The 20064-nt window shown below is 58.7% G+C and overlaps 3 protein-coding genes across 5 annotated transcripts in view; 2 read left to right on the forward strand and 1 right to left on the reverse strand.

The window, feature by feature from the left end:
• The window catches only part of ARL16 (ADP-ribosylation factor-like 16), a 2645-nt gene extending 2074 nt beyond the window's left edge, over positions 1-571 (reverse strand). Inside the window, exons 1-2 of the mRNA XM_010856533.1 lie at positions 431-571; positions 82-369 (exon numbers count right to left, since the gene is read on the reverse strand). Coding sequence (XP_010854835.1) covers positions 82-369; positions 431-571 — 429 coding nt within the window. The remainder of the gene's footprint in view (positions 1-81; positions 370-430) is intronic.
• Positions 256-13444, forward strand: HGS (hepatocyte growth factor-regulated tyrosine kinase substrate). 3 transcript variants are annotated; one of them, XM_010856320.1, is made up of 22 exons: positions 256-373; positions 1882-1966; positions 2295-2370; positions 2746-2838; positions 4411-4534; positions 5633-5685; positions 6090-6158; positions 6799-6923; positions 7869-7947; positions 8014-8112; positions 8199-8294; positions 8913-8951; positions 9029-9169; positions 9264-9323; positions 9792-10002; positions 10406-10578; positions 10655-10795; positions 10878-11055; positions 11720-11853; positions 11929-12048; positions 12228-12317; positions 12757-13444. In XM_010856320.1, exons 1-22 carry the CDS (start codon positions 337-339, stop codon positions 12865-12867), a joined length of 2334 nt encoding a protein of 777 aa, XP_010854622.1. In that variant the 5' UTR covers positions 256-336; the 3' UTR covers positions 12868-13444. The 3 variants fall into 3 exon arrangements, with proteins under 3 accessions (XP_010854622.1, XP_010854624.1, XP_010854623.1); XM_010856322.1 differs by having other exon boundaries at positions 11944-12048; XM_010856321.1 differs by having other exon boundaries at positions 9795-10002.
• Positions 13445-14779: 1335 nt separating this feature from the next.
• MRPL12 (mitochondrial ribosomal protein L12) lies at positions 14780-19166 on the forward strand. The gene is made up of 5 exons (XM_010856323.1): positions 14780-15013; positions 15625-15811; positions 15985-16068; positions 18404-18538; positions 18636-19166. The coding sequence occupies exons 1-5, from the start codon at positions 14940-14942 to the stop codon at positions 18750-18752; spliced, it is 597 nt and encodes a 198-aa protein (XP_010854625.1). The 5' UTR covers positions 14780-14939; the 3' UTR covers positions 18753-19166.
• The last annotated feature ends 898 nt before the right edge of the window (positions 19167-20064 follow it).

The raw sequence follows: 20064 nt of genomic DNA on the forward strand, positions 1-20064 counted from the left end.
GCCCGTGGCCCCCAGGAGAAGACACATCCCGCTTCCCGCTCCACTCGACAGCCTTAGCTCCGAGAGCCACGCAAGGCCCACCCTCAGCTCCGCTCTCATCAGATAGACTCCGCCGCCGGGCAGCTCATTGGCTCCCGACTCTAACCGTCTCAGTAGGCGCGGTCTAATCGGCGCCCAGCGTCTGGGGCGAGCGGAAAGACCCGCCTCCCCACGGCTCGCGGGCTGGCCGGCGACGTGCGCGTGCGCGCGTCTGAGAGGCAGGCGGAAGCGGAAGTCGGGGGCGCGCCGGCCAGCAGTGGGGATCGCCGCGGCGTCAGGTTGGGGTCCCGGGTCGCCATGGGGCGTGGCAGTGGCACCTTCGAGCGTCTCCTAGGTACGCTGCCCCCGTCCCCGGTGGGAAACGCCCCCGCCCCCAGTGCTCCCGGGCGACCGCCGCGCGACTCGGGCCCGGGGCGGGCGCGCAGGCGACGTAAGGCCCGGCTGTCCTGGGCGCAGGGCCTGGCGCCGACCGATTGGGTGAGGGTCCGCGCAGGAGACCGGCCAGGAGCTTGGGGAAGTTAACTACCAGCATCTGGCCAAGCGGGCCTCACGTCCTGAGTCAGGATAATGGATGACTCAGTGAAATAGTAAAGTCTCAGTAGACCCTCTCTCCCCGCCAAAAACCTAGGTTGCCTGGAATTTGGGGATTCTGACACATACGTGGGCCCCAAGGGTGGAGCCAGCAGTGTCTTCCCTGGGACCTGCCAGCTCTTCGGAGCGCTGCTTCCCCAGGGATCCAGACCCGCGCCGTATGTCCCCACTGGGCTCCGGGAAGAAGCGCCGGGGCTAAGAAGGCGTTTCCTCTGTTGGGGTGGATAGTTGATCTTTCTGAACCTCCTGGAAGTCACAGGTTTTAGGAAGGAAAATCAATATTTATGGACAAGCTCACTCTCCTTCAGGAAACTGTTCTGTGTTTTGGACAGGCGCTCTGGGTAGTCGAATGGTCAGCCTGAACCTGGCCTCCTTTTTCCTCACATGCGATTTCGGAGGGACCTCAGATGAGGTTCATTGAATTATCTGGGCTGAGAAACTCAGCTCATGAGATGGTTCAGCCCTTCAGTGATCAATCCAGGAGTCACTGTCAGATCCTTTTTGATCTTCTGCACGACTCCAGGGACCACGGTCCTGACTGAACTGGGAGAGCAGCCCCTGAGCCACTCATCTGTGTGTCTGAGGCCACAGTGATGTAGACTAGAGGTGGTCGTTGGAGAATCCTCCTTGGCAGGTCAACCCTGTCTGCACTCCACAAAACACTTGAGGCAGAGGACCGGGGTCTCTGTCGTTGGAGAATCCTTCTTGGCAGTTCAGCCCCGTCTGCATTCCACAGAACACTTGAGGCAGAGGACCAGGGTTTCTGCTGTATGTCTCTCCAGCAGTGCCACAGCTCAGAGCTAAACAAACAGGCTAAACTTCTGAAAACAAGGGACTATGAGGGATGAGACAGCAGAGCTTAGTGTTGAATTCTCGCTCCACCCCAGCAAGCTGTGTGATTTCAGGCCCAGTGACTTTACCTCTCTTCACTTGTCACCTAGTTTCTTTGTCCGCAGAGAAGGTGGAAATATCCCCTAATTCTTAAGGTTTGTTTGAGAGTTGAGTGAGTTCGCGTAAAGTGTTTGGAACAGCACTTGTGTGTAAAAAGCCCGCATTGTCTTTCAGGAAGGACAGTGCTTTCCACCGTTATTGTCAGGTGTCAGGAGGATGGTCACGCAGTTTTCCGTTTGGTCCAGATGTCTAAAGTAAAATGGGAAGGAGGCAGTTCCTCCTGCCTGTTGCTGAGCTGGGGATCCAGCTAGGGGATCACCCAGCAGGATGAGCCCCTGTAATGGTGCGTTTCTGCCTTAGACAAAGCGACTAGCCAGCTTCTTCTGGAGACTGACTGGGAGTCCATCCTCCAGATCTGTGACCTGATCCGCCAGGGGGACACGCAGTAAGTGCACCCTCGGGAGCAGGGGGTTGGCCGCACTGTGGACTGGGGTCGCTTTGTGCCCACTCATCTTCCAAGATCCTGCCCTGATGAAAGCTGAGCATGTTAGGCCCCGATGGAGTACTGTGCGGTCTGTGTGCTATGGCTCTTGAGATCTCAGGACAGTTAAAGGACTTTTTCTGTACTGTTTGGGAGTGCATGGTTACCTGGACGTTTGCCTAGGGGGTCTCAAGGACCAGATGGCCAATGGGCTTTTCCTCAGTCTTAGAAGCTGTTTTCTTCTTCTTTTTTTTTTTCTGTTTGCTTTTACCAATGCCTTTTTTTCTGTCAGGGCGAAATATGCAGTGAGTTCCATCAAGAAGAAAGTTAACGATAAGAATCCCCACGTGGCCTTGTACGCCCTAGAGGTAATCAGACCCTGTACTCCAGTCAGCCCTGGTCGGGGTGGCAGCGATGGGCGCACTGCCAGCAGTGGAGGCACCAGGGACAGAGGGCTGGGCTGGGCTGGGAGCAGTGCTTCTGCTCTTCCACCTGAGGCTGACACGTGTAGCCCCTGAGGTTGACTCCAGTGTCTGTCCTTGGTGATAAAACATGGAGTTAAAAGGAGCAGGTGTAGCCCTGGCTGCTGCTTGCCTTGGAGACTGCTCCGTGGGCTTTCCTATCCAGCTGGGTGGTCTGAGGGCCGTGTTGAGGCCCACCTTGTGGGGAAGGTGGACCTGTCCAGGACGAGGAGTTCCTGCCCTGACCTGCAGCTTAAGTCTTCCCCTCGCTGGGATCTGCAGGTCATGGAGTCTGTGGTGAAGAATTGCGGCCAGACAGTCCATGATGAGGTGGCAAACAAGCAGACCATGGAGGAGCTGAAGGATCTGCTGAAGGTGGGTGCTCTTCAGGGAGCAGAGAGGCCTGTGTGGGGGAGCACCACCCCAGGGGCTTCTTGGGGCTTTGCTGGCACCTGTGTCAGAAACAGTGCCGAGGGCTGGATGGCAAGTGTTTGTGATCCCTGCCTGGAGAGATCAGGCCTTCCCAGAAGCTAGGCAGGGCTGCATCTGGGAGTGCGGAGAAGACCCCACTCCTGCAAGGTGAGGAAAACTTCCTGGGGGGCAGGAGCTGAGTCTGAAGGGTAGGGGATGCTCACTGAGTAGCAGAGAAGGTGGGGAGGAACAGTGTGCGTGTGGCCATGGCAGAGCATGTGAGTGGAGACCTGGGGTCCCCAAAAGACTTGCATAGAGCAGGGAGGCACGTGAGTTTGATGTGTTTGTGGAGGCAGAGCTGGGGAACGCAACAGAGAAGGGATGCCAGATCCCGCCCCCCACCCCACCCGCCAAGGCAGAGGAGGAAAATGTCCTCCAGGGCCTCAAGGGGTCATCCGGGCAGGGCAGGTTTGCTGCCCACCTGTAGGGATTGTGATGTGGGCAGTGACACCAGGAGGTTGTATGATGTAGAGTGGGGTGGTGCAGCCATTCTTGGAGGTGAAGGGCATCCCGTAGAGCTGAGGCCACCCTAGGTGGCAACCTAGGAGCACAGCTCTGGCACCAACTCCACCACCACTGACCTGGGCCTGTTGGGTGCCTGTGGGCCTCGCAGCCTGGAGCCCATCTGAGGCTGAGCTGACAGCAGGACTTTTTCAAAGCCCTGACTGGAGACCTGGCCAGCCCCTCCTCTGTCCTGGATGACAGAGGAAGAATTAGAACCTGTCCTCCTTGTATGGGCATGATCGTGTCCTGTTCACACGGCACGGGGTCTGAGTCCTTGGAGGGCCGGGGCTACCTGGAGAGGGGTCCACTGACTGGACCCAGGTTATAAAAAAGAGCGGGAACTCTGGCATGTGAGCTGTGGTGGGTGTCTCCTCGAAGCAACTTTCTTGACCCACTGTCCTGAGCATTGTGTGTGTATGTCATCGAGAGAGCTTTAGAAGTGGGATTGGTTGTGCTTTAATCTGCTGGAGGTGGTGGCCTTGTATGTAGGGAACTTTCTGGAGCCATTCATCCCACCTGTCTGGGCTGCCTGTGACTGGAAGGAGGCAGCTGGCTGACCGTGCGTCTGCACCCTCAGCCCAGGCTCGGTTGGCTCTGCCTGTTGCTGGCTGGCCTTAGCCAGCCCCACAGTGGGTCACAGGCTGAGGGGCTCCCTAGGTAGTCAGGGTCCTGTAGGGCACAGGGGTAAGGTGGGCAGAGACAGGTGGTGATGAGACAGTAGGGGTGGGAGAGCCTTCACTTGAGGGATTCCCCAGGTTCTCCCAGGCGTTTAGAGACCAGTGCAGGCCCTTAGTCGACAGACAGGGGGAATGGATTTGTCTTTGGGGATGGGGTTCCTGGAGGAGGCCTGGATCTGGGGAGTGGCTCCCTACATGGCCCCGTCTCCAGCTGGGGTCTGCCAGTTGCTTCCTTGTTCTGAGATATCTCTTTGGCACCTCCATCTCCTCATCTTCCTTCTTCCCTTGCCTACAGAGGCAGGTGGAAGTAAACGTCCGGAACAAGATCCTGTATCTGATTCAGGCCTGGGCACACGCCTTCCGGAACGAGCCCAAGTACAAGGTGGTCCAGGACACGTACCAGATCATGAAGGTGGAAGGTGAGTCGGGGGTGGGGGCGAGAGGGTCCGGTCCTGGGCTTGGGACGCACCATCAGGAGTTGAGGGGCTGCCCTGCACCAGGTGGGCCCAAGGGAGGCTGTGCTGGGGGCGGCACTGTGCTCTGAGCACAGTGGACTTGGAGAGTCTTACGCGGGGCTGTGGCAGCTGAGGCAGGCTTCTTCAGGCCCAGTGCGTGTTCCTCCCTGTTGTTGTACCTGTGGAGAGATGTTGGGGTTCTGGCAAGGAGAGCGGTGGATTCAGGCCGTGTTTGGAAGATTTCCTGGTGCTCCCACCAGGTGTGGATGAGAGGGCAGGCTGGGTCCTCTCCCACCTCTGCCGCACAGCTGGGCCAGGTCTTCTGACCCCAAGATGAGCCACGGAGTGGGAGCAAGGGCACTGCCTGTTGGTTGCAGGGTGAGCAGGACTGCTGACACTGTGTGATGAAGGACCCATCCAGGTCAATAAGCTGGTCTCGGACTCTCAATTCCTGAACTTCAGACATGAGAGAGAACATCCAGAGTTTATGGAGGGAATTTCCAGGCAGTCCACTGGTTAAGATTCTGGATTTTCACTGTCAGGGACCCAGATTTGATCTCTGGATGGGGAACTAAATCCCACAAGTCACACAGCATGGCCAAAAAAAAAAAAACCCAACCAAAAACAAAGACTTATGGGATTTCAACGGGTCCATGGCTCAAAAAAAAAAAGCTCTGGTTTAAAAGCTCTGAGAATTGTGGTTGGCTGGAATGCAGGCCAGGAGCCATATGGGAGGCCCAGGAAAGACCCGCGAGGCCTTGATGTGGTGGGAGCAAGGCTTGGCTCTGTGTGTGGTCCCTAGGACTCAGCGGCCGTTCGGAGCCACCCCAGCTGTGGGGCAGGCTGGCTGAGCTGCGCCCCTAGACGCCCTTGTGCAGTGTGAGGTCACTGTGCCTGCTGCCTCAGGCTCTGGGCCTCTTCTGTCTGCTCGGGGAGGAGCAGACGCCAAGGACTGGGATGTGATCGCTGGAGGCCTCAGGGCTGATGGGTAAGGACAGGTGAGGCTGGGGGCCTCACACACCAGGGCAGCATTCAGTGGTAACAGGGGCCTCCTTTTTCCAGGACACGTCTTCCCAGAGTTCAAGGAGAGCGATGCCATGTTTGCTGCGGAGAGAGTGAGTTCACAGGGTGCTGGGTCCAGGAGTTAGGCTGCTTGCAGGAGGCAGAAGGGAGACCCTGGGATCTGGGCTTGTTGGGAGCAGGTGAGCTGCTAATTGATCTCAACGTGAGAATGCCCTTTGAGTAGAACATGCAGCTTTGTCTGCAGGTTGAGAAAGGAACCTGGTTGAAGGTGCCTTAGGGCTGTGGTTCCCAGTTAAATACTTCCATGTCCCTGAAGCTGTGGGAAGTCTTGCAGTCAGGTCTTTAGAAAGAAAAGAGGACCATTTTGGAGGGAGGTCTTCCTCAAGTCACGTCTGCAGTGGGTTGGCCGCAGCCCCCTGCAGCCCCTGCACCCCTTGTGGAAAGCGGGGTGGCCAGGGAGGGCCAGGGCGTGTGACCTGACTCTGCCCGTCCCCAGGCCCCTGACTGGGTGGATGCTGAGGAGTGCCACCGGTGCCGGGTGCAGTTTGGGGTCATGACCCGCAAGGTGAGTGCGCCTGCCTCAGGGAGGGCCCCAGCTCCCCACCTGGCCAGGACAGACCCCAAGCCTCCCGCTGTTAGCACAAGGCCACTGCGCGCACAGCGGGCCCTTTCACTCTGGACTGGGACCTGGCGGCGTGGGGAGTGAGGTCACCTGGGATCTGTGTCCAATGGTCAGTGCCCTCAGGGAAAGTTCAGGCAAGGCTGCACTCCTGGGGAACGCAAGCACCCCATGCCCAGGGGTTTGGGTCTGCATTGCCTCGGTCAGTAGCCCCCTCGCTGAGTCTCCTCAGCTGACTTGGCTTGTCTGGCTTGGACCTTCCCTCTGCTCACTGAAGCTGGGGCCTGGGACATCTGAGCAGACTCCTCAGACTCACTGTACAGCAAAACTCACTCATTAGGACAGCTTATGTGTTCTTGTGTGAACTTTTTTTGTCAGCGTGACTACTTTTCCTCAAAGTGGAGCCTATAACTGGGAGCTCGCGAGTGTGCCCTGTTCCCCAGGTCCTTTGTGGCCTCCCAAGCTCACCTTCTGCCCACCCCAGCCTGGGAGGCCCAGCCTGGCACTTCCTGCAGCGGGTGGTGCTGGGCAGAAGGTGGGAGTGAAGAGTGGCTGACCAGGCCTCCCTGACCACCCCGTGTCACAGCACCACTGCCGGGCGTGTGGCCAGATCTTCTGCGGCAAGTGCTCTTCCAAGTACTCCACCATCCCCAAGTTCGGCATTGAGAAGGAGGTGCGGGTGTGTGAGCCCTGCTTTGAGCAGCTCAACAAGTGAGTCCCTTGGGACACTGGAGCTAGGGCGGTGCCCGGCAGGGCCCCTAGGTCTGAGTCCTGCTGGCCAGTTGCTTGGGTTTGTTTATAAAGTGTTGGGAGAAGAGACACAGGAGTTGCCTGGAGACCCTCACCCCACGACAGTAAATTGCCTTTCTGCAGCCCCATTGACTCCATCTCTCTCTCTCTCTCACACACACACCACCCCCACCCTCCCAGGCTTGTGTGCCCACACACACCTTGTATCCTGAACCAGTCAAGAGTGAGCCGCAGGCACCCTGTCCCTCTCCCCTCAACTCCCATGTGTGCTTCCCAAGGGGAACTTTTCCCACGAGACTGCTGGTAGCAGTCGAGTGGGGCATTTGGCATCAGTGCAGTTAGTCCCTGTTCAGGGTTCCCAAGTCCCAGTAACGTCCCATGGTGGTTCGGTCCTGTTAGGACCTAGCCGCCTCCTCAGCTCTCTAACCTGGTGAGTTTGAGCCTCTTTTTCTTTTGTGACAAGGACATCGCTGAGGGGCCTGGGCTGTTTGAGGCACATCTCTGGGTTTGGGTCCAGGGTTTCCTTGTGGTGACAGTCAGGCTCAGTGTGGCTGGCCCAGGAGCCCGTGTTGTCCATCTTCCCAGCATCAGGGATGGGATCTGATCTATTGGGGAAGTGGTATCTGTAGGCTGCTCCATTGGGAGGTGTTTTCTTTGGAAAGCCGCAGCGTGGCGGGTGTTGGAGCCCCATTTCCAGGAAAGGGGCTGTCTTTTAGTGACTTGCCCAGGGCCCTGCAGCCCAGAGGTGACAACTGGTTCATGGGTCCAGCTTTTCTCTGGAGTGTGGTCTGCGGAACTTCTGTCTTCCTTCCCTGAGGGTGTCAGAGGGGAGCCCCAGGCTGTTTGCAAGAACACATGGGGGTGGGATACAGCGCCTGGTGACACACGGCATCCTGTCTCCTCCAGGAAAGCGGAGGGAAAAGCGGCCTCGACGACAGAGCTGCCCCCGGAGTACCTGACCAGCCCGCTGTCTCAGCAGTCGCAGGTACTGCCCGGGCCTCTGGGGGCGCCTTGACCCTTGGCTCCGCTAACTCTGCCCTGTCATCCTCAGCTGCCCCCTAAAAGGGATGAGACAGCCCTGCAGGAAGAGGAGGAGCTGCAGCTGGCCCTGGCCCTGTCTCAGTCGGAGGCCGAGGAGAAGGAACGGATGGTGAGCGGGGGCAGCCTTGCTGAGTCTGGGGGTGCCCGGGAAAGTGTGGCGTGCACCTCGGACACCTCCTCCTGGTCATCCTGCAGAGGCAGAAGTCGGCCTATACCGCGTACCCCAAGGCGGAACCCACGCCCGTGGCCTCCTCAGCACCCCCCGCCAGCAGCCTGTATTCTTCGCCTGTGGTGAGCCTGCCCTTCAGCTCAGCCCCAGCGGCTTGGACCCCCTTCCTATGGGATGGGGGGGGGCGGGGCAAGCGATTGTGCCTCAGCAGGGATGCTTGAGTCTCCTGGGCAGGGGCAGAGGCAGCCTGGTACCCACAGGTCTCGGCTCCCTGGTCAGGACCCCGGTGGAGCAGAGGACACTGCAAGGGCTGGAGGCCTCACTGTCGAGACCCCAGTGTCTTCCATACCCCCCAAGCAGGAGGAGCTGGGGACACCTTGGGTCAAAGTGCTCTGTTTTTCTAGCCTCCAGTGAGGCCGTCACAGGTCTGTTTGCTGGAGGTGGACCGAATTCTTTCTGTAAAAAGGAGGAAGGTGGCAGGTGGGGCAGAGGTTTAGAAAGTCATTTGCAAACCCTGCAGGGCACTGTGGGTGGAGCTGAGAGAAGCCCTGCCAGTTGCCCACCCAACCCTGTGGTCAGTGGGAGGGCTGGTGGGGCAGCACCCTGCATCCCATCTACAGTTACGGAGCCCCTTGGCGCTTGGACAGGCTTCGGCCAGTCTGCAGGGTCCACTCTCATGGCTATATCATCCAGGCCACTCCTCTGGCCTGTGGCCTCTCACATCCACCATGTCTCCCCAGAACTCGTCGGCGCCTCTGGCTGAGGACATCGATCCTGAGGTGAGGATACCCCAAGTGTGGTGCTTTCCCCTCGCTGCTTCCTGGCCCTTGGGAGTGACCCCCTCTTGCCTGTGCAGCTTGCGCGGTATCTGAACCGGAACTACTGGGAGAAGAAGCAGGAGGAGGCTCGGAAGAGCCCCACGCCGTCCGCGCCGGTGCCTCTGACAGAGCCCACGGCCCAGCCTGGGGAGGGACACGCAATCCCTGCCAACGTGGAGGTAAGGGGCCACTCTCAGGCTTCAGACTGTGGTCCCTTGGGAGAGGGACACCAGGATAGGCAGAAATGGAGTCTCACTGTCTGGTCTCTTCCAGACTTCCCTCCCAGAGACAGACCCTCAGGCCGTAACTGCAGCCGGAGCTGCCTTTAGTGAGGTAAGCCATGACTCCCTTCTCGGGCTGGGGGCAGACTTGGCCTCCCGGAGTGCAGAGCGCCAGGCTCACAGCGGCCCCCCAGAGGTGGGCTCTTGCCACTTACAGCTCTCCAGTGAACGCCTCTGGGTTGGCCGCAGGCTCTGCTCAGCGCCTTGCTGTCTACCCCGAACAGGCTGGAATATTCTGGGGCTCTGCACTTTGGTGCCCAGTGGAGTAAGAGGCCAGGGCCAGGACAGCTTCATCTCGGCCACGCTGTGCCTGTGGGCAAAAGCCGAGCTTCCCTGGGCCTCCGTTTCCTCCCTTGTGAACCGGGTGCTGGGGGCGCCTCTCGCAGACCCCCCAGGAGGACCCAGTCAGTCCTGCAGCAAGCTCAGAGCTCAGTACCTGGCTCAGCCGGACAGAGGGATCCTGTCCCCACTTGGGCTGGGGGTGTGGGAGGTGCTCAGGCAGACTCCTGTGCCCCGGCAGCAGTACCAGAATGGGGAGTCCGAGGAGAGCCACGCACAGTTCCTGAAGGCCCTCCAGAATGCCGTCACCACCTTCGTCAACCGCATGAAGAGCAACCACGTGCGGGGCCGCAGCATCACCAACGACTCGGCCGTGCTGTCCCTCTTCCAGTCCATCAACACCATGCACCCCCAGCTGCTGGAGCTGCTCAACCAGCTGGATGAGCGCAGGCGTACGTGCACCCTCCCAGGTGTCCCTCCAGGCCTCGGGGGCTCCCATCGGGCCTGCCACACCCGCTAGGGGCAGTGGGTACCTTCTGGGCCAGGCATTATCGCGCCTGGGGTGGTGTGGGCAGGGCTGCCGCGAGGGACCTTGGGCTCTGCATGAGGGAGTCCCAGTGGCAGATGTCCCACTGAGCACAGTGAGCTGGCGGGAGTGTGTATGTGTACGTATGTGTGCCCACACATGTGCATGTGCGTCCACCTGCCCTGGAGCCCCTATGCCAGCTGCACCCTGTAGACAGGTGCTCAGCTGGGCCCTGCCATTTCCCAAGCCAGGCTGGGCAGCAGTGCCCACTGCTGGGCAGCTTGTGTTCCAGCCAATACCAAGGCCCCCAGCTTGCCCCTTCCCCACAGTATACTACGAGGGACTGCAGGACAAGCTGGCACAGATCCGTGACGCCCGGGGGGCACTCAGCGCCCTGCGGGAGGAGCACCGGGAGAAGCTTCGCCGCGCAGCCGAGGAGGCTGAGCGCCAGCGCCAGATCCAGCTGGCCCAGAAGCTGGAGATCATGCGGCAGAAGAAGCAGGTGCGGCGGTGGCGGCCTGCCCAGCCGTAGGGTGTGGGGCCGGAGCTGGCCCTGACGCCTGCCTCGTGGTCCACAGGAGTACTTAGAGGTGCAGCGGCAGCTGGCCATCCAGCGCCTGCAGGAGCAGGAGAAGGAGCGGCAGATGCGCCTGGAGCAGCAGAAGCAGACCATCCAGATGCGGGCCCAGATGCCCGCTTTCTCCCTGCCCTACGCCCAGGCACGTGCCAACCACACACCCCGGTCCCTCGGGGCACCCTGGTGACGGACAAGGGCCCTGAAAGCGGTCTCTCTGTCTCCAGCTCCAGGCCATGCCTGCGGCAGGGGGTGTGCTGTACCAGCCCTCTGGCCCGGCGAGCTTCGCGGGCCCCTTCAGCCCGGCCGGCTCGGTGGAGGGCTCGCCCATGCACACCATGTACATGAGTCAGCCGGCCCCGGCTGCCAGCGGCCCCTACCCCAGCATGCCAGCAGCCGCAGCAGGTAACAGAGTGGGTGGGGCAGGAGGGTGGGGGGCCAACAGCCAAGACGAACCCCAGACCGCTACCCTTTCCTTCTTTTGTTGTGTTGGTGTGATCGCAAACTTACAGAACAGTCGGCAGAGCAGTACACAGTGTTTTTCAGATTCACACTCTCTCCTCACACTCAGCCACACTCACTCTCTTCTGACCCAATTTAGGGGGAGCGGCGGGTGTGACACCCTTCACTACTAGAGGCCTGTATGTTTGCTAGACCAGGATGCTCTGCAGGGCCTGGGCACAGGTGCCAGACAAGGAGCCCAGAGGCCCTGGTGTGACTGCATCTGCGGCTGGCTCGCGCTCACATGGCCCCAGGGCCTCACCTGTGCCAACAGGAAACCCGGCCCCTGTTTAGCTGTCCTCCCTCTTAGAACGTTCTGTGGGCTTCTCTGACACTGACTTCCCAAAGACCGCTGGCCTGTCGTCTTGCAGACCATTTGGGCTGTGACTGGTCTTCTGAGAGTGTGACGTTCTGTGGGTCCTTTCCTGTTTTTGTTGATTTCACTTACTATTCTTTTGTGAGAATGTGAAACACAAACTTATTTCTGTAAGTCACAAGGAAAAGGGAAACTCAAGCCCCTGTCCCTTGCCCCATCCTTAGAGTTCTGAGCTCTCTCCTCTGTCTGCAGACCCCAGCATGGTGAGCGCTTACATGTACCCAGCAGGGGCGGCTGGTGCACAGGCAGCCGCACAGGGCCCCGCAGGGCCCACCACCAGCCCAGCCTACTCATCATACCAGCCTACTCCCACGCAGGGCTATCAGGTAGGTGGGGAGGCCGCCCCTTCCCTACAAGGGCCCTAGGCCCAACTGTCTCCCATCGCCCTCTCTCCTCCACAGACCGTGGCCTCCCAGGCCCCACAGAGCCTCCCAGCCATCTCCCAGGCCCCGCAGTCTGGTACGATGGGCTACATGGGGAGCCAGTCAGTGTCCATGGGCTACCAGCCTTATAGCATGCAGGTGAGAGGCTGTCGGGGGGCCTCAGATGGGAGGAGCAGGGCCTTTTGGGGTGGGAGCATGCTGGGCAGGCTCCATGCTCTGCTCACTGCCCCATGTCCCCTCCACTGCCTCTCTGCTGGTTGGCATTGACCTGGTTACAGAGCTGCTTTCTTAGCATGGGGCTGTTTCATTGTCCACAGAATCTCATGCCGACCCTCCCCGGCCAAGACGCGCCTCTGCCGCCCCCACAGCAACCCTATATCTCAGGGCAGCAGCCCGTGTACCAGCAGGTGAGCCTCTCCTGGGACCACCGTGGGTCATGACAGGGGACAGGCTTCACTGTGGACCCCATCTGCAGTTGGGCTGCCCTGGGAAGTGCGGCTGGCGTGGGCCAGTATTGCTGCTCTTCAGGCAGGACCAGGACAGGCACATAGCAATAGCTGTTGGGTGTCAAAACCATATCTTTACTTAAAAGCCCGAGGTCCCATCTACTCAGCTCCAGAGACATGAATCCGGAATGCCTGGGGAGTGGGCTCTGCTGGGGACAGGAAGAGGACAGGGAATCTGTGATGACTGGAGGAAGGGAAGGAGTCAGGAGCATGGGCTTGAGGGGCCTAAATACTGGGCCAGGCTGGTTTGTGGAGTGTTCTGGAGAGGAGCTGGTAGAGGATGGGGAGGCTGGGGCCTGAAGAGGGAAGTCAGACCACTGGCCTGTGTGACCTCCCACAGATGGCGCCCTCCAGCGGCCCTCCTCAGCAGCAGCCCCCAGTGGCCCAGCAGCCCCCAGCACAGGGCCCGCCAGCACAGGGCAGTGAAGCCCAGCTCATCTCGTTTGACTGACCCCGGCTGGGAGCTCCCCATCGAGAGTAACACTACGGTTCTCCAAAACTGCCGCCTCCATCTCTAACTAGCGTGGTCCTCCTGCCTCGCACTCTACCCTCTGCGTGGGCGGGGTGGCCCTTCACTCTGGCCCTCCTCCGTCTTTGTCCTTGCCTGCCAGCTCCTGGTTCGCCTAGGCCCCATCCTTGTCTCTGGCTCCTTAAGTTCATGTCTGACTCCTTTCCCCAGGGCTGGGCCTCGGGGAGGAGGGTGGAAGGGAAGGACCTTCCCTGAGAGGAAGCCCCCAGCCTAGTTATGTCGGGTTCTGTGAGGGCTGGCCAGAGTGGGGTCTCTGCCCCGCACAGCTCATGCCCTCCCATCCCCATCCGGGAGACCTTGAGGCCATGGTCTGTGACTAGTGTGAGTGCTCCCCAGAGTTCTCCAGCATGGCCCCCCAGGCTGTCAGCAGGGATGCTCCTGGCCCTCACAGGAAGGGTGGGGCCTGTCTCCAGCTTCTCTGCTTCTGAGCTGCCATCTTATCCAGTGCCCTGAGTAGATGGAATGGAACAGCGATAATAAAAATGTCTTTCAACAAGTATCAGGGTGTCTGCTCAGAGGGAAAGTGCTGGGCAGCTGTTTCAGTTCTGGGTGGGTGTGTGGGTGCCTCCTCACAGGCCAGCTGCCCCTCGCCCCAGGCCTAGCTCCACAGGAGTCTCAACTGGTGCACGCTACTCGGCCTTGAGATTGGTTGTCTTTCTCCCTGAGATTGAGCACCAAGGACCTGTGCCCCCTCCACCCAGCTGCCCTGACTCCTGGGAGAGGCTTGTGGGGCCTGGGCTCTAGTCTGAGTGCACTGTCAGAATTGTAGCCTAGAAGAAAATGTTCATGACAACATAGACTCACGGCATCTCACATCCAGGGTTCAGTACATTTCGTAAACTAAGTGTGCAGACCTCTTGGGTGACTCCCCTTGTTAGCTCTTCTATGAAGCAATGCAGTAGTTTAATGGGCTCAGAGCTCAGGTCAAAAGCCCGCCCAGGATCACAGAGATGCTGGGCAAAAGGAAGCCCAGCCTTCTTCCACCTAAAGTCAGGACTGTTATCCCTGGGCTCTTAGAAAATCACCTATGGTATCTAGGACAGAAGGAGAGCGGTATGTCCTCTGCTGCATTTAAGGAGCAAAGGCCCTAGGACCCGAAGGGCTGGGGATACCCCATGTGTCAGATATTTGGGAGCTGAACTAAGAGGCAAGAGTGCAGAGGATTCGGGCAGCTGGAGACAAGAGTCCAGGCTTACAAATTCTCCCAAGGACCCCATCCTCGACCCCTTCGGGCTCAATCCCAACCCTTGGCAGACGCTGCAAGCAGAGTTTATAGCTCGCTGCGGGTCTGGTTCAGGCGGAGGGTGGTGGCTTCGCTACTGCGGCTCCCAGGACGGAAGGACCAAATATGCTCCCGAGCTGGCCTGCAAGACATCCGTTTAGATACAGGAGACCGAGGAGAAAGCGGCCCAGAGGGCTGGGGAGCTCCCTCCCACCAGGTGACCACAGGCCACGGGCGGCTGGGTCCCCAGAACGGACTTTAGGAGGAAGGGCACTAGGGATGCCCGGGCGTGTCCTGCGGCAGCACAAACGTCATATGCCCGGACTCTGCTGCAGGTGTCACTGTGCCGTTCAACAGGGTCAGGTCCCTGCCCGTCGTCCCTAGTGTATCGAGGGCCCAGTCGGCTTCCCCGACTCGAACGAACCCTGGCGCCGGGTCTCAGCCTTCTCTCGGCTTCATTCGCCCCTCGGCGGGAAGGACCCAGGTCAGCCGCCGTCGGGCCCCCGCCCCCTCAACGAAGCTCTGCGCCTGCGCCGCTCGTTGTCTTTTGCGTAATCTCGCGGAGCGAGAGGAGACAAGTCGAGTTGAGGCTAGAGCGTCCTTCTCCAGCTTGTGTGCGCGACTGTCCTGCAGGCTAGAACGTACTACCCAACTCTATGCTCGGTAGTCTTGGCGGCTAGAGTGTCCTCCCCAGCTCGTATGTCCGGTGGCCCCGGCGGCTAGAGCGTCCCGCCTACTAGGATCCGCGTGTGACCTTCTCGCCTGTGGAGCGATGCTGCCGTCGGCCACAGGCCTCCTACGGGGGCCGTGTCTCGGGCTTCGAGCCGCTGCGCTTCGCCTCGTCAGGTACTGCGGACCGCTGAGGGCCGGGCAGGCTGGTAGGATGGGGCCCTTGGCCCGGCACTGAGGGTGCACGTTGGGGCGGCGCCCGCGGGCGGGGGGCTTCCCCCGACTCGGCGAGTCCCTACGTGGTTGGTAGGCACGGGGCCTCCACTTAACGATCCCCTAACCTCACGGGCCGCCGATAGTTCTGGAGTGGCCCCGGATGACCTTGGACCGGTCCGTGCTTTCCTCCGGGCCTCAGTTTCCCCTGCAGCACAGTGACGTGGTAGGACTCCCATGAGTTGATCTGGCGTTCTACAGCCAGGGACCGCAGGTTCTGAAAGTTTGCGCGGCAAAGTGCATTCAGGTAATTGCTTTACGTCCATGGACTGGAAGAGTTCATCCAAACCGGAAACGTCGTCGGTAGCATGTCTGCAAACAGTTATGTGGGTTTCCAAGGCCCTTTGAAGAATATATAAAATGGCCGGGAAATCCCTTTTGTTATCCACGCGGTCCCTGGAGTCTGAGAACCTGGGTTAGGACGAAGGAGCTAGATCTGAGCTCATGGCACCTACCTGCCTGGCCCATGTCACCTGCCTGTGCTAGGCTGACGACTCTGTTCTAATGGGGTTCAGGCAACAGGTACCTCACGTCTGCGCTGTGCGGCTTATGAGATGCAGCAGCCATCGAAGGGGGGAGGCCCTCACTGGTGCCCCCCTGGATAACGCCCCCAAGGAGTCCCCCCCCAAGATCCAGCAGCTGGTCCAGGACATTGCCAGCCTCACGCTGCTGGAGATCTCCGACCTCAACGAGCTCCTGAAGGTATCAGTGCTCAGGCTGGGCAGGGAGCTCTGGGGCCCCTTGCTGGGATATTTGGGAGTTTGGTAAATTATCCAAAGTGTGCTCCATAAATGCAAGGACCTTGCCAGGCGTGTTCCTCAGCATGTCTGGGTGTGACAACCAGCTCCTGAAACTACCCTTCTTTGTCCCTGCAGAAAACACTGAAGATCCAAGATGTCGGGTTGATGCCAATGGGTGGCATGGTGCCTGGGGCTGCCCCTGCCCCAACAGCCCCGGAGGTGAGCTCAGGCCGGGGCATAAAGCGGTGTTTCTCTGGTGTCCAGCTGATATTTTGCCTCACCTCACATGGCCAGGTTTCCCTCCTCATCCTTCATCTTGTTCCTGCATCAACCAGGCACAGCCTGCAGGCCTGTGCGCTTTCTGGCTGTGGGCACCCCTGCAGCCTCACTGGCATCTCCTCCCTGCCAAGACTGTGCAGGTTCCTGCCCATATGAAGACCATGTTTGTGGTGAAAGGTAACAGCCAAAGGCGAGGAAACAAGAAAAAAAGAATTTGTATCAAACAGAAAGGGAAAAGAGTAAGGAAGAAGCTCTTAAGGGAGGGAAAGGGTTACAGTTTCAAGAAAGGCTGCAGGGAAGGTGACTCTGAGGAAACACTTGAGCTAAGGATGCGAGTGAGGCAGAGGGATGGCAGGGCCTTGGAAATCTCCGACTTATCCACAAGGAGAAATAACATAATTATTGATATATGCATCTCCCAGCGTCAGAAATCATAAAGGTTTTGCCACATTTGCTTCACCTGTTCTTTGAAGCTTGAGACAGATTTCTGATGTCTTCTGCCTCGTGTGTCCCACCATCCATCTCTGAAAGCACCAGTGTTTCCTCACGTTACCAGGAGCTGTCTCAAGTGCAATTAGCAGGGTTTCCTACCCCAGCCTCTCCAAGTTTTGCTAATAGTTCCAGACTTTTTAAAATAGTTTTTTATTTATTAGTCTTAGTTGCGGCATGCAGGATCTTCTTTTCTGTTGTAGAGGCAGGAGGGCTTCATTGCCCCAAGCCATGCGGGATCTTAGTTCCCTGACCAGGAATCAAACCCTTGTCCTCTGCATTGGAAGGCATATTCTTTAACCGCTGGACCACCAGGGAAGTTCCATTTCCAGACCCTTTTTTTTTTTTAATTTAGTTTTGCTTTTGGTCGCACAGGGTCTTCGTTACTGCTTGCAGGCTTTCTCTAGTTGTGGAGAGCGAGGGCTCGTCTAGTTGTGGCGCACTGGCCTCTCGTTGCGGTCACTTCTCTTGTTGGTGGAGCATAGGCTCTAGACCGCGGGCTCAGTAGTTGTGGCGCATGGGCATAGTTATTCCAAAGCATGTGGAATCTTCCCTGACCAGGGATCAAACCCTGTGCCCTGCATTGGCAGGCGGATTTTTATCCACTGTAGCACCAGGAACGTCCCAGACTTTAAAACAGTCAGTTTGCTGCTGCTGCTGCTGCTAAATCGCTTCAGTCGTGTCCGACTCTGTGCGACCCCAGAGACGGCAGCCCACCAGGCTCCCCCGCCCCTGGGATTCTCCAGGCAAGAACACTGGAGTGGGTTGCCATTTCCTTCTCCAATGCATGAAAGTGAAAAGTGAAAGTGAAGTCGCTCAGTTGTGTCCGACTCTTCGCGACCCCATGGACTGCAGCCCACCAGGCTCCTCCATCCATGGGATTTTCCAGGCAAGAGCACTGGAGTGGGGTGTCATTGCCTTCTCTGAAAACAGTCAGTTTACTCAAATCAAAAAATGAGGTCTCTGTGTTGCATTTGGTTGTTGGGTTTCTCAAGCCTCTTAAATCTGGGTGGCTGCCCTCAGCCCCCTTCCCCCAGCCAGCACCTACTGAGGAAACCAGGTCAGGGGTCCTGTGGAGCGTCTCACATCCCACATGTGTCTGATAGTGCCACCAGCCTTGTCCACACTTGTCCTCACACCATGAACTGGAAGGTGACTATACAGGCTAAACACCTGGGGCAAGGAGAGAGAGAATTACTGTGTAACTTGTCTAAACTGGAGCGCTTTTAAGAATAAAGGGGGTGCTGTTAATAATTAGGCAGCAGACCCACAGTAGAACTGCCCCAGGCTGTGGGCCCATGTAGTCCCTGCTCTAGAGGTGCTGTGGCCTTCACCGCTGGAGCTCGGTCGTGCCCAGTTGTCCCATTATCAGTCACCTGGTGGAGCTGAAGCTGGTTGTACATTTGTCATCAGTATGTAACCTTGGGCTTGCACTGCTTTTCTGGAGTGTTATTTTATCTGCAGAGCGCTTATGGTGTCATTTTTCCTTGTCTCAAAAGTTACAATTTTTAAAGGACAAGGAAACGAGAGTGCTGGGTGGTGGGGGCAGAAGGTGGTTTTAGAGCAGCATCTGGAGAGATGGGTTGGATTGGAATGGATTAGCCAAGGAGAGCACCCAGTTTGGCAGCCTGAGCCCGCTTGGCTCACTCTGGCCTCCTGGCAAAATCGTAGGCTTTGTCAGGCAGCCTGCCTGGGTCTTGCCTTTGGGTTACAGGACAGGGTGGCCTGGGAATGAATCTGCTTGCTTCACCCCGTCCTTTCTCACCTTGCTCCCTCCCTCCCCCAGGCAGCAGAAGAAGACGTCCCCAAACAAAAAGAACGGACACATTTCACTGTCCGCCTGACAGAGGCAAAGCCCGTGGACAAGGTGAAGCTGATCAAGGAGATCAAGAACTATGTCCAGGGCATCAACCTCGTCCAGGTGAGGTTCCGTGTACCGCACAGCCCTCTCCCGCCGTCACTGACAGCTCTCTGGCTGGCCCAAGCCCAGGTTGGGTTCTGACTTTACTCTCTGGCAGGCAAAGAAGCTGGTGGAATCCCTGCCTCAGGAAATCAAAGCCAACGTGGCCAAGGCCGAGGCCGAGAAGATCAAGGTGGCCCTGGAGGCAGTGGGCGGCACCGTGGTTCTGGAGTAGCTGCCCAGGAGACTGTGGACAGGGTTCCCGGGCCCTGAGTGGGGCTCTGCCTGCTTTGCGCCCAGCACCCAGGCTCAGTGGATAGAGCAGCCTTGGAGCAGAACTGGGCTGCACCACGAGGCCAACTCAGTTCTGGGACAACCGGATGGACCTGCTGAGATGGGGAGGGAGGGGCAGCCACTGACTCTGCAGCCCCAGGGAGAAGGACTCTAGAACCTACCAGGAGTGTACACGCCCCCCGCCCCCCGTGGCCGCTGGGAAAAATGCATTGTGCAGGCCCTGTGTGTGGAGTCGTGTGTGTCGGTTGGGCACCACGTGCAGCGGGCTGTCCTCTGAGATCCCAACGCATGCCTGTCCTGCTTGTAGGGGTGGCAACTCCTGCGTGGCTGGCACTAAATCTTCACCTGGGAGCTATGGGGGTGCCTTTGGAACTCCTTGTCTTTAAGTATTGGTGGTCTTTAACAACAAATACAGACCTGGGCAGGTGAGAGTGAGGTCTGTACCATAGATGGGGCACAGAAGGCAGGAGGGTGTGCTTTGCAAGCCTATAGCAGTTGGGGATCTGTCAGCTGCTCCCTTAGAGGGGCTCAAGGAGCTTTGTCATAGAGCCAGGGGTTTGGTAAGAAGAGGTGACCTGGTGCCAGAGTGACGTTTACAGGTGGCAGTGACCACCCAAGCTTGCAGGCTCTGCCTAGTGCTCTCTTTTTTCCAAGGACCCTTGGCTTCCTTCTGGGAAAGCGCCGTCACTGGCCCATGACAGGAGGCCCCTGGGGCTGAGAGCAGGCAGCTGCAGGGCTTTTTGAGTATCTACTCTGGGGAGGCCTACAGTTCTGTGACTCGTGGGGACCCACCCCATCTGGCCTGGGTCTTCAGGTCCCACCTGGAGTTCCCTCCCTTGGTTTGTGGGACCAGAAGGGGACACTCAGTCTGGGAGTGCTACCCTCTGGGTGAGATGGCTCAGGATAGGCCCAGGAGCTGCCAGACTCCCAGATGGACGTGCCTAGCAACCCCCACACCACCTAGGGGTCCTCCACAAGGACATGCTTCCAGCTGGCTGTCATTGCAGGAAGAATCCCAGGAGAGGGGAGGCGGCCCCCTGACTGGAGAGCCCCACTAGCCAAGCCTGGGGCCCGTGAAGTTAACGATTGGCCGGCACCAGATCTCTGGGTGTGCCTTCACTTAGCAGAGGGGACAGCTGGCTACCTGGGGCTAAGTGTGGGCTGCTGATCTGCTGCCTTTTCCTAGGGGCAGGGAGTGGTCCAGGCTCAGGGACACCCCTCACCCCAGGCCTGTGTGGTCACACCCCACCTCC

This window comes from Bison bison, unplaced genomic scaffold (assembly GCF_000754665.1).
Source record: "Bison bison bison isolate TAMUID 2011002044 unplaced genomic scaffold, Bison_UMD1.0 scf7180017864371, whole genome shotgun sequence".
Classification (NCBI taxonomy): domain Eukaryota; kingdom Metazoa; phylum Chordata; class Mammalia; order Artiodactyla; family Bovidae; genus Bison; species Bison bison.

What these genes read in the sequence shown, in the direction of transcription:
- HGS (XM_010856320.1), top strand. Translation starts at nt 337, where the DNA reads ATGGGGCGTGGCAGTGGCACCTTCGAGCGTCTCCTAG. An exon ending in TTGGGGTCATGACCCGCAAG is followed by an intron (nt 6,159 to 6,798) that starts GTGAGTGCGCCT and finishes CCCGTGTCACAG; the next exon opens with CACCACTGCCGGGCGTGTGG. An exon ending in CAATCCCTGCCAACGTGGAG is followed by an intron (nt 9,170 to 9,263) that starts GTAAGGGGCCAC and finishes GGTCTCTTCCAG; the next exon opens with ACTTCCCTCCCAGAGACAGA.
- MRPL12 (XM_010856323.1), top strand. Translation starts at nt 14,940, where the DNA reads ATGCTGCCGTCGGCCACAGGCCTCCTACGGGGGCCGTGTCTCGGGCTT. An exon ending in CTGCCCCAACAGCCCCGGAG is followed by an intron (nt 16,069 to 18,403) that starts GTGAGCTCAGGC and finishes TCCCTCCCCCAG; the next exon opens with GCAGCAGAAGAAGACGTCCC. An exon ending in AGGGCATCAACCTCGTCCAG is followed by an intron (nt 18,539 to 18,635) that starts GTGAGGTTCCGT and finishes ACTCTCTGGCAG; the next exon opens with GCAAAGAAGCTGGTGGAATC.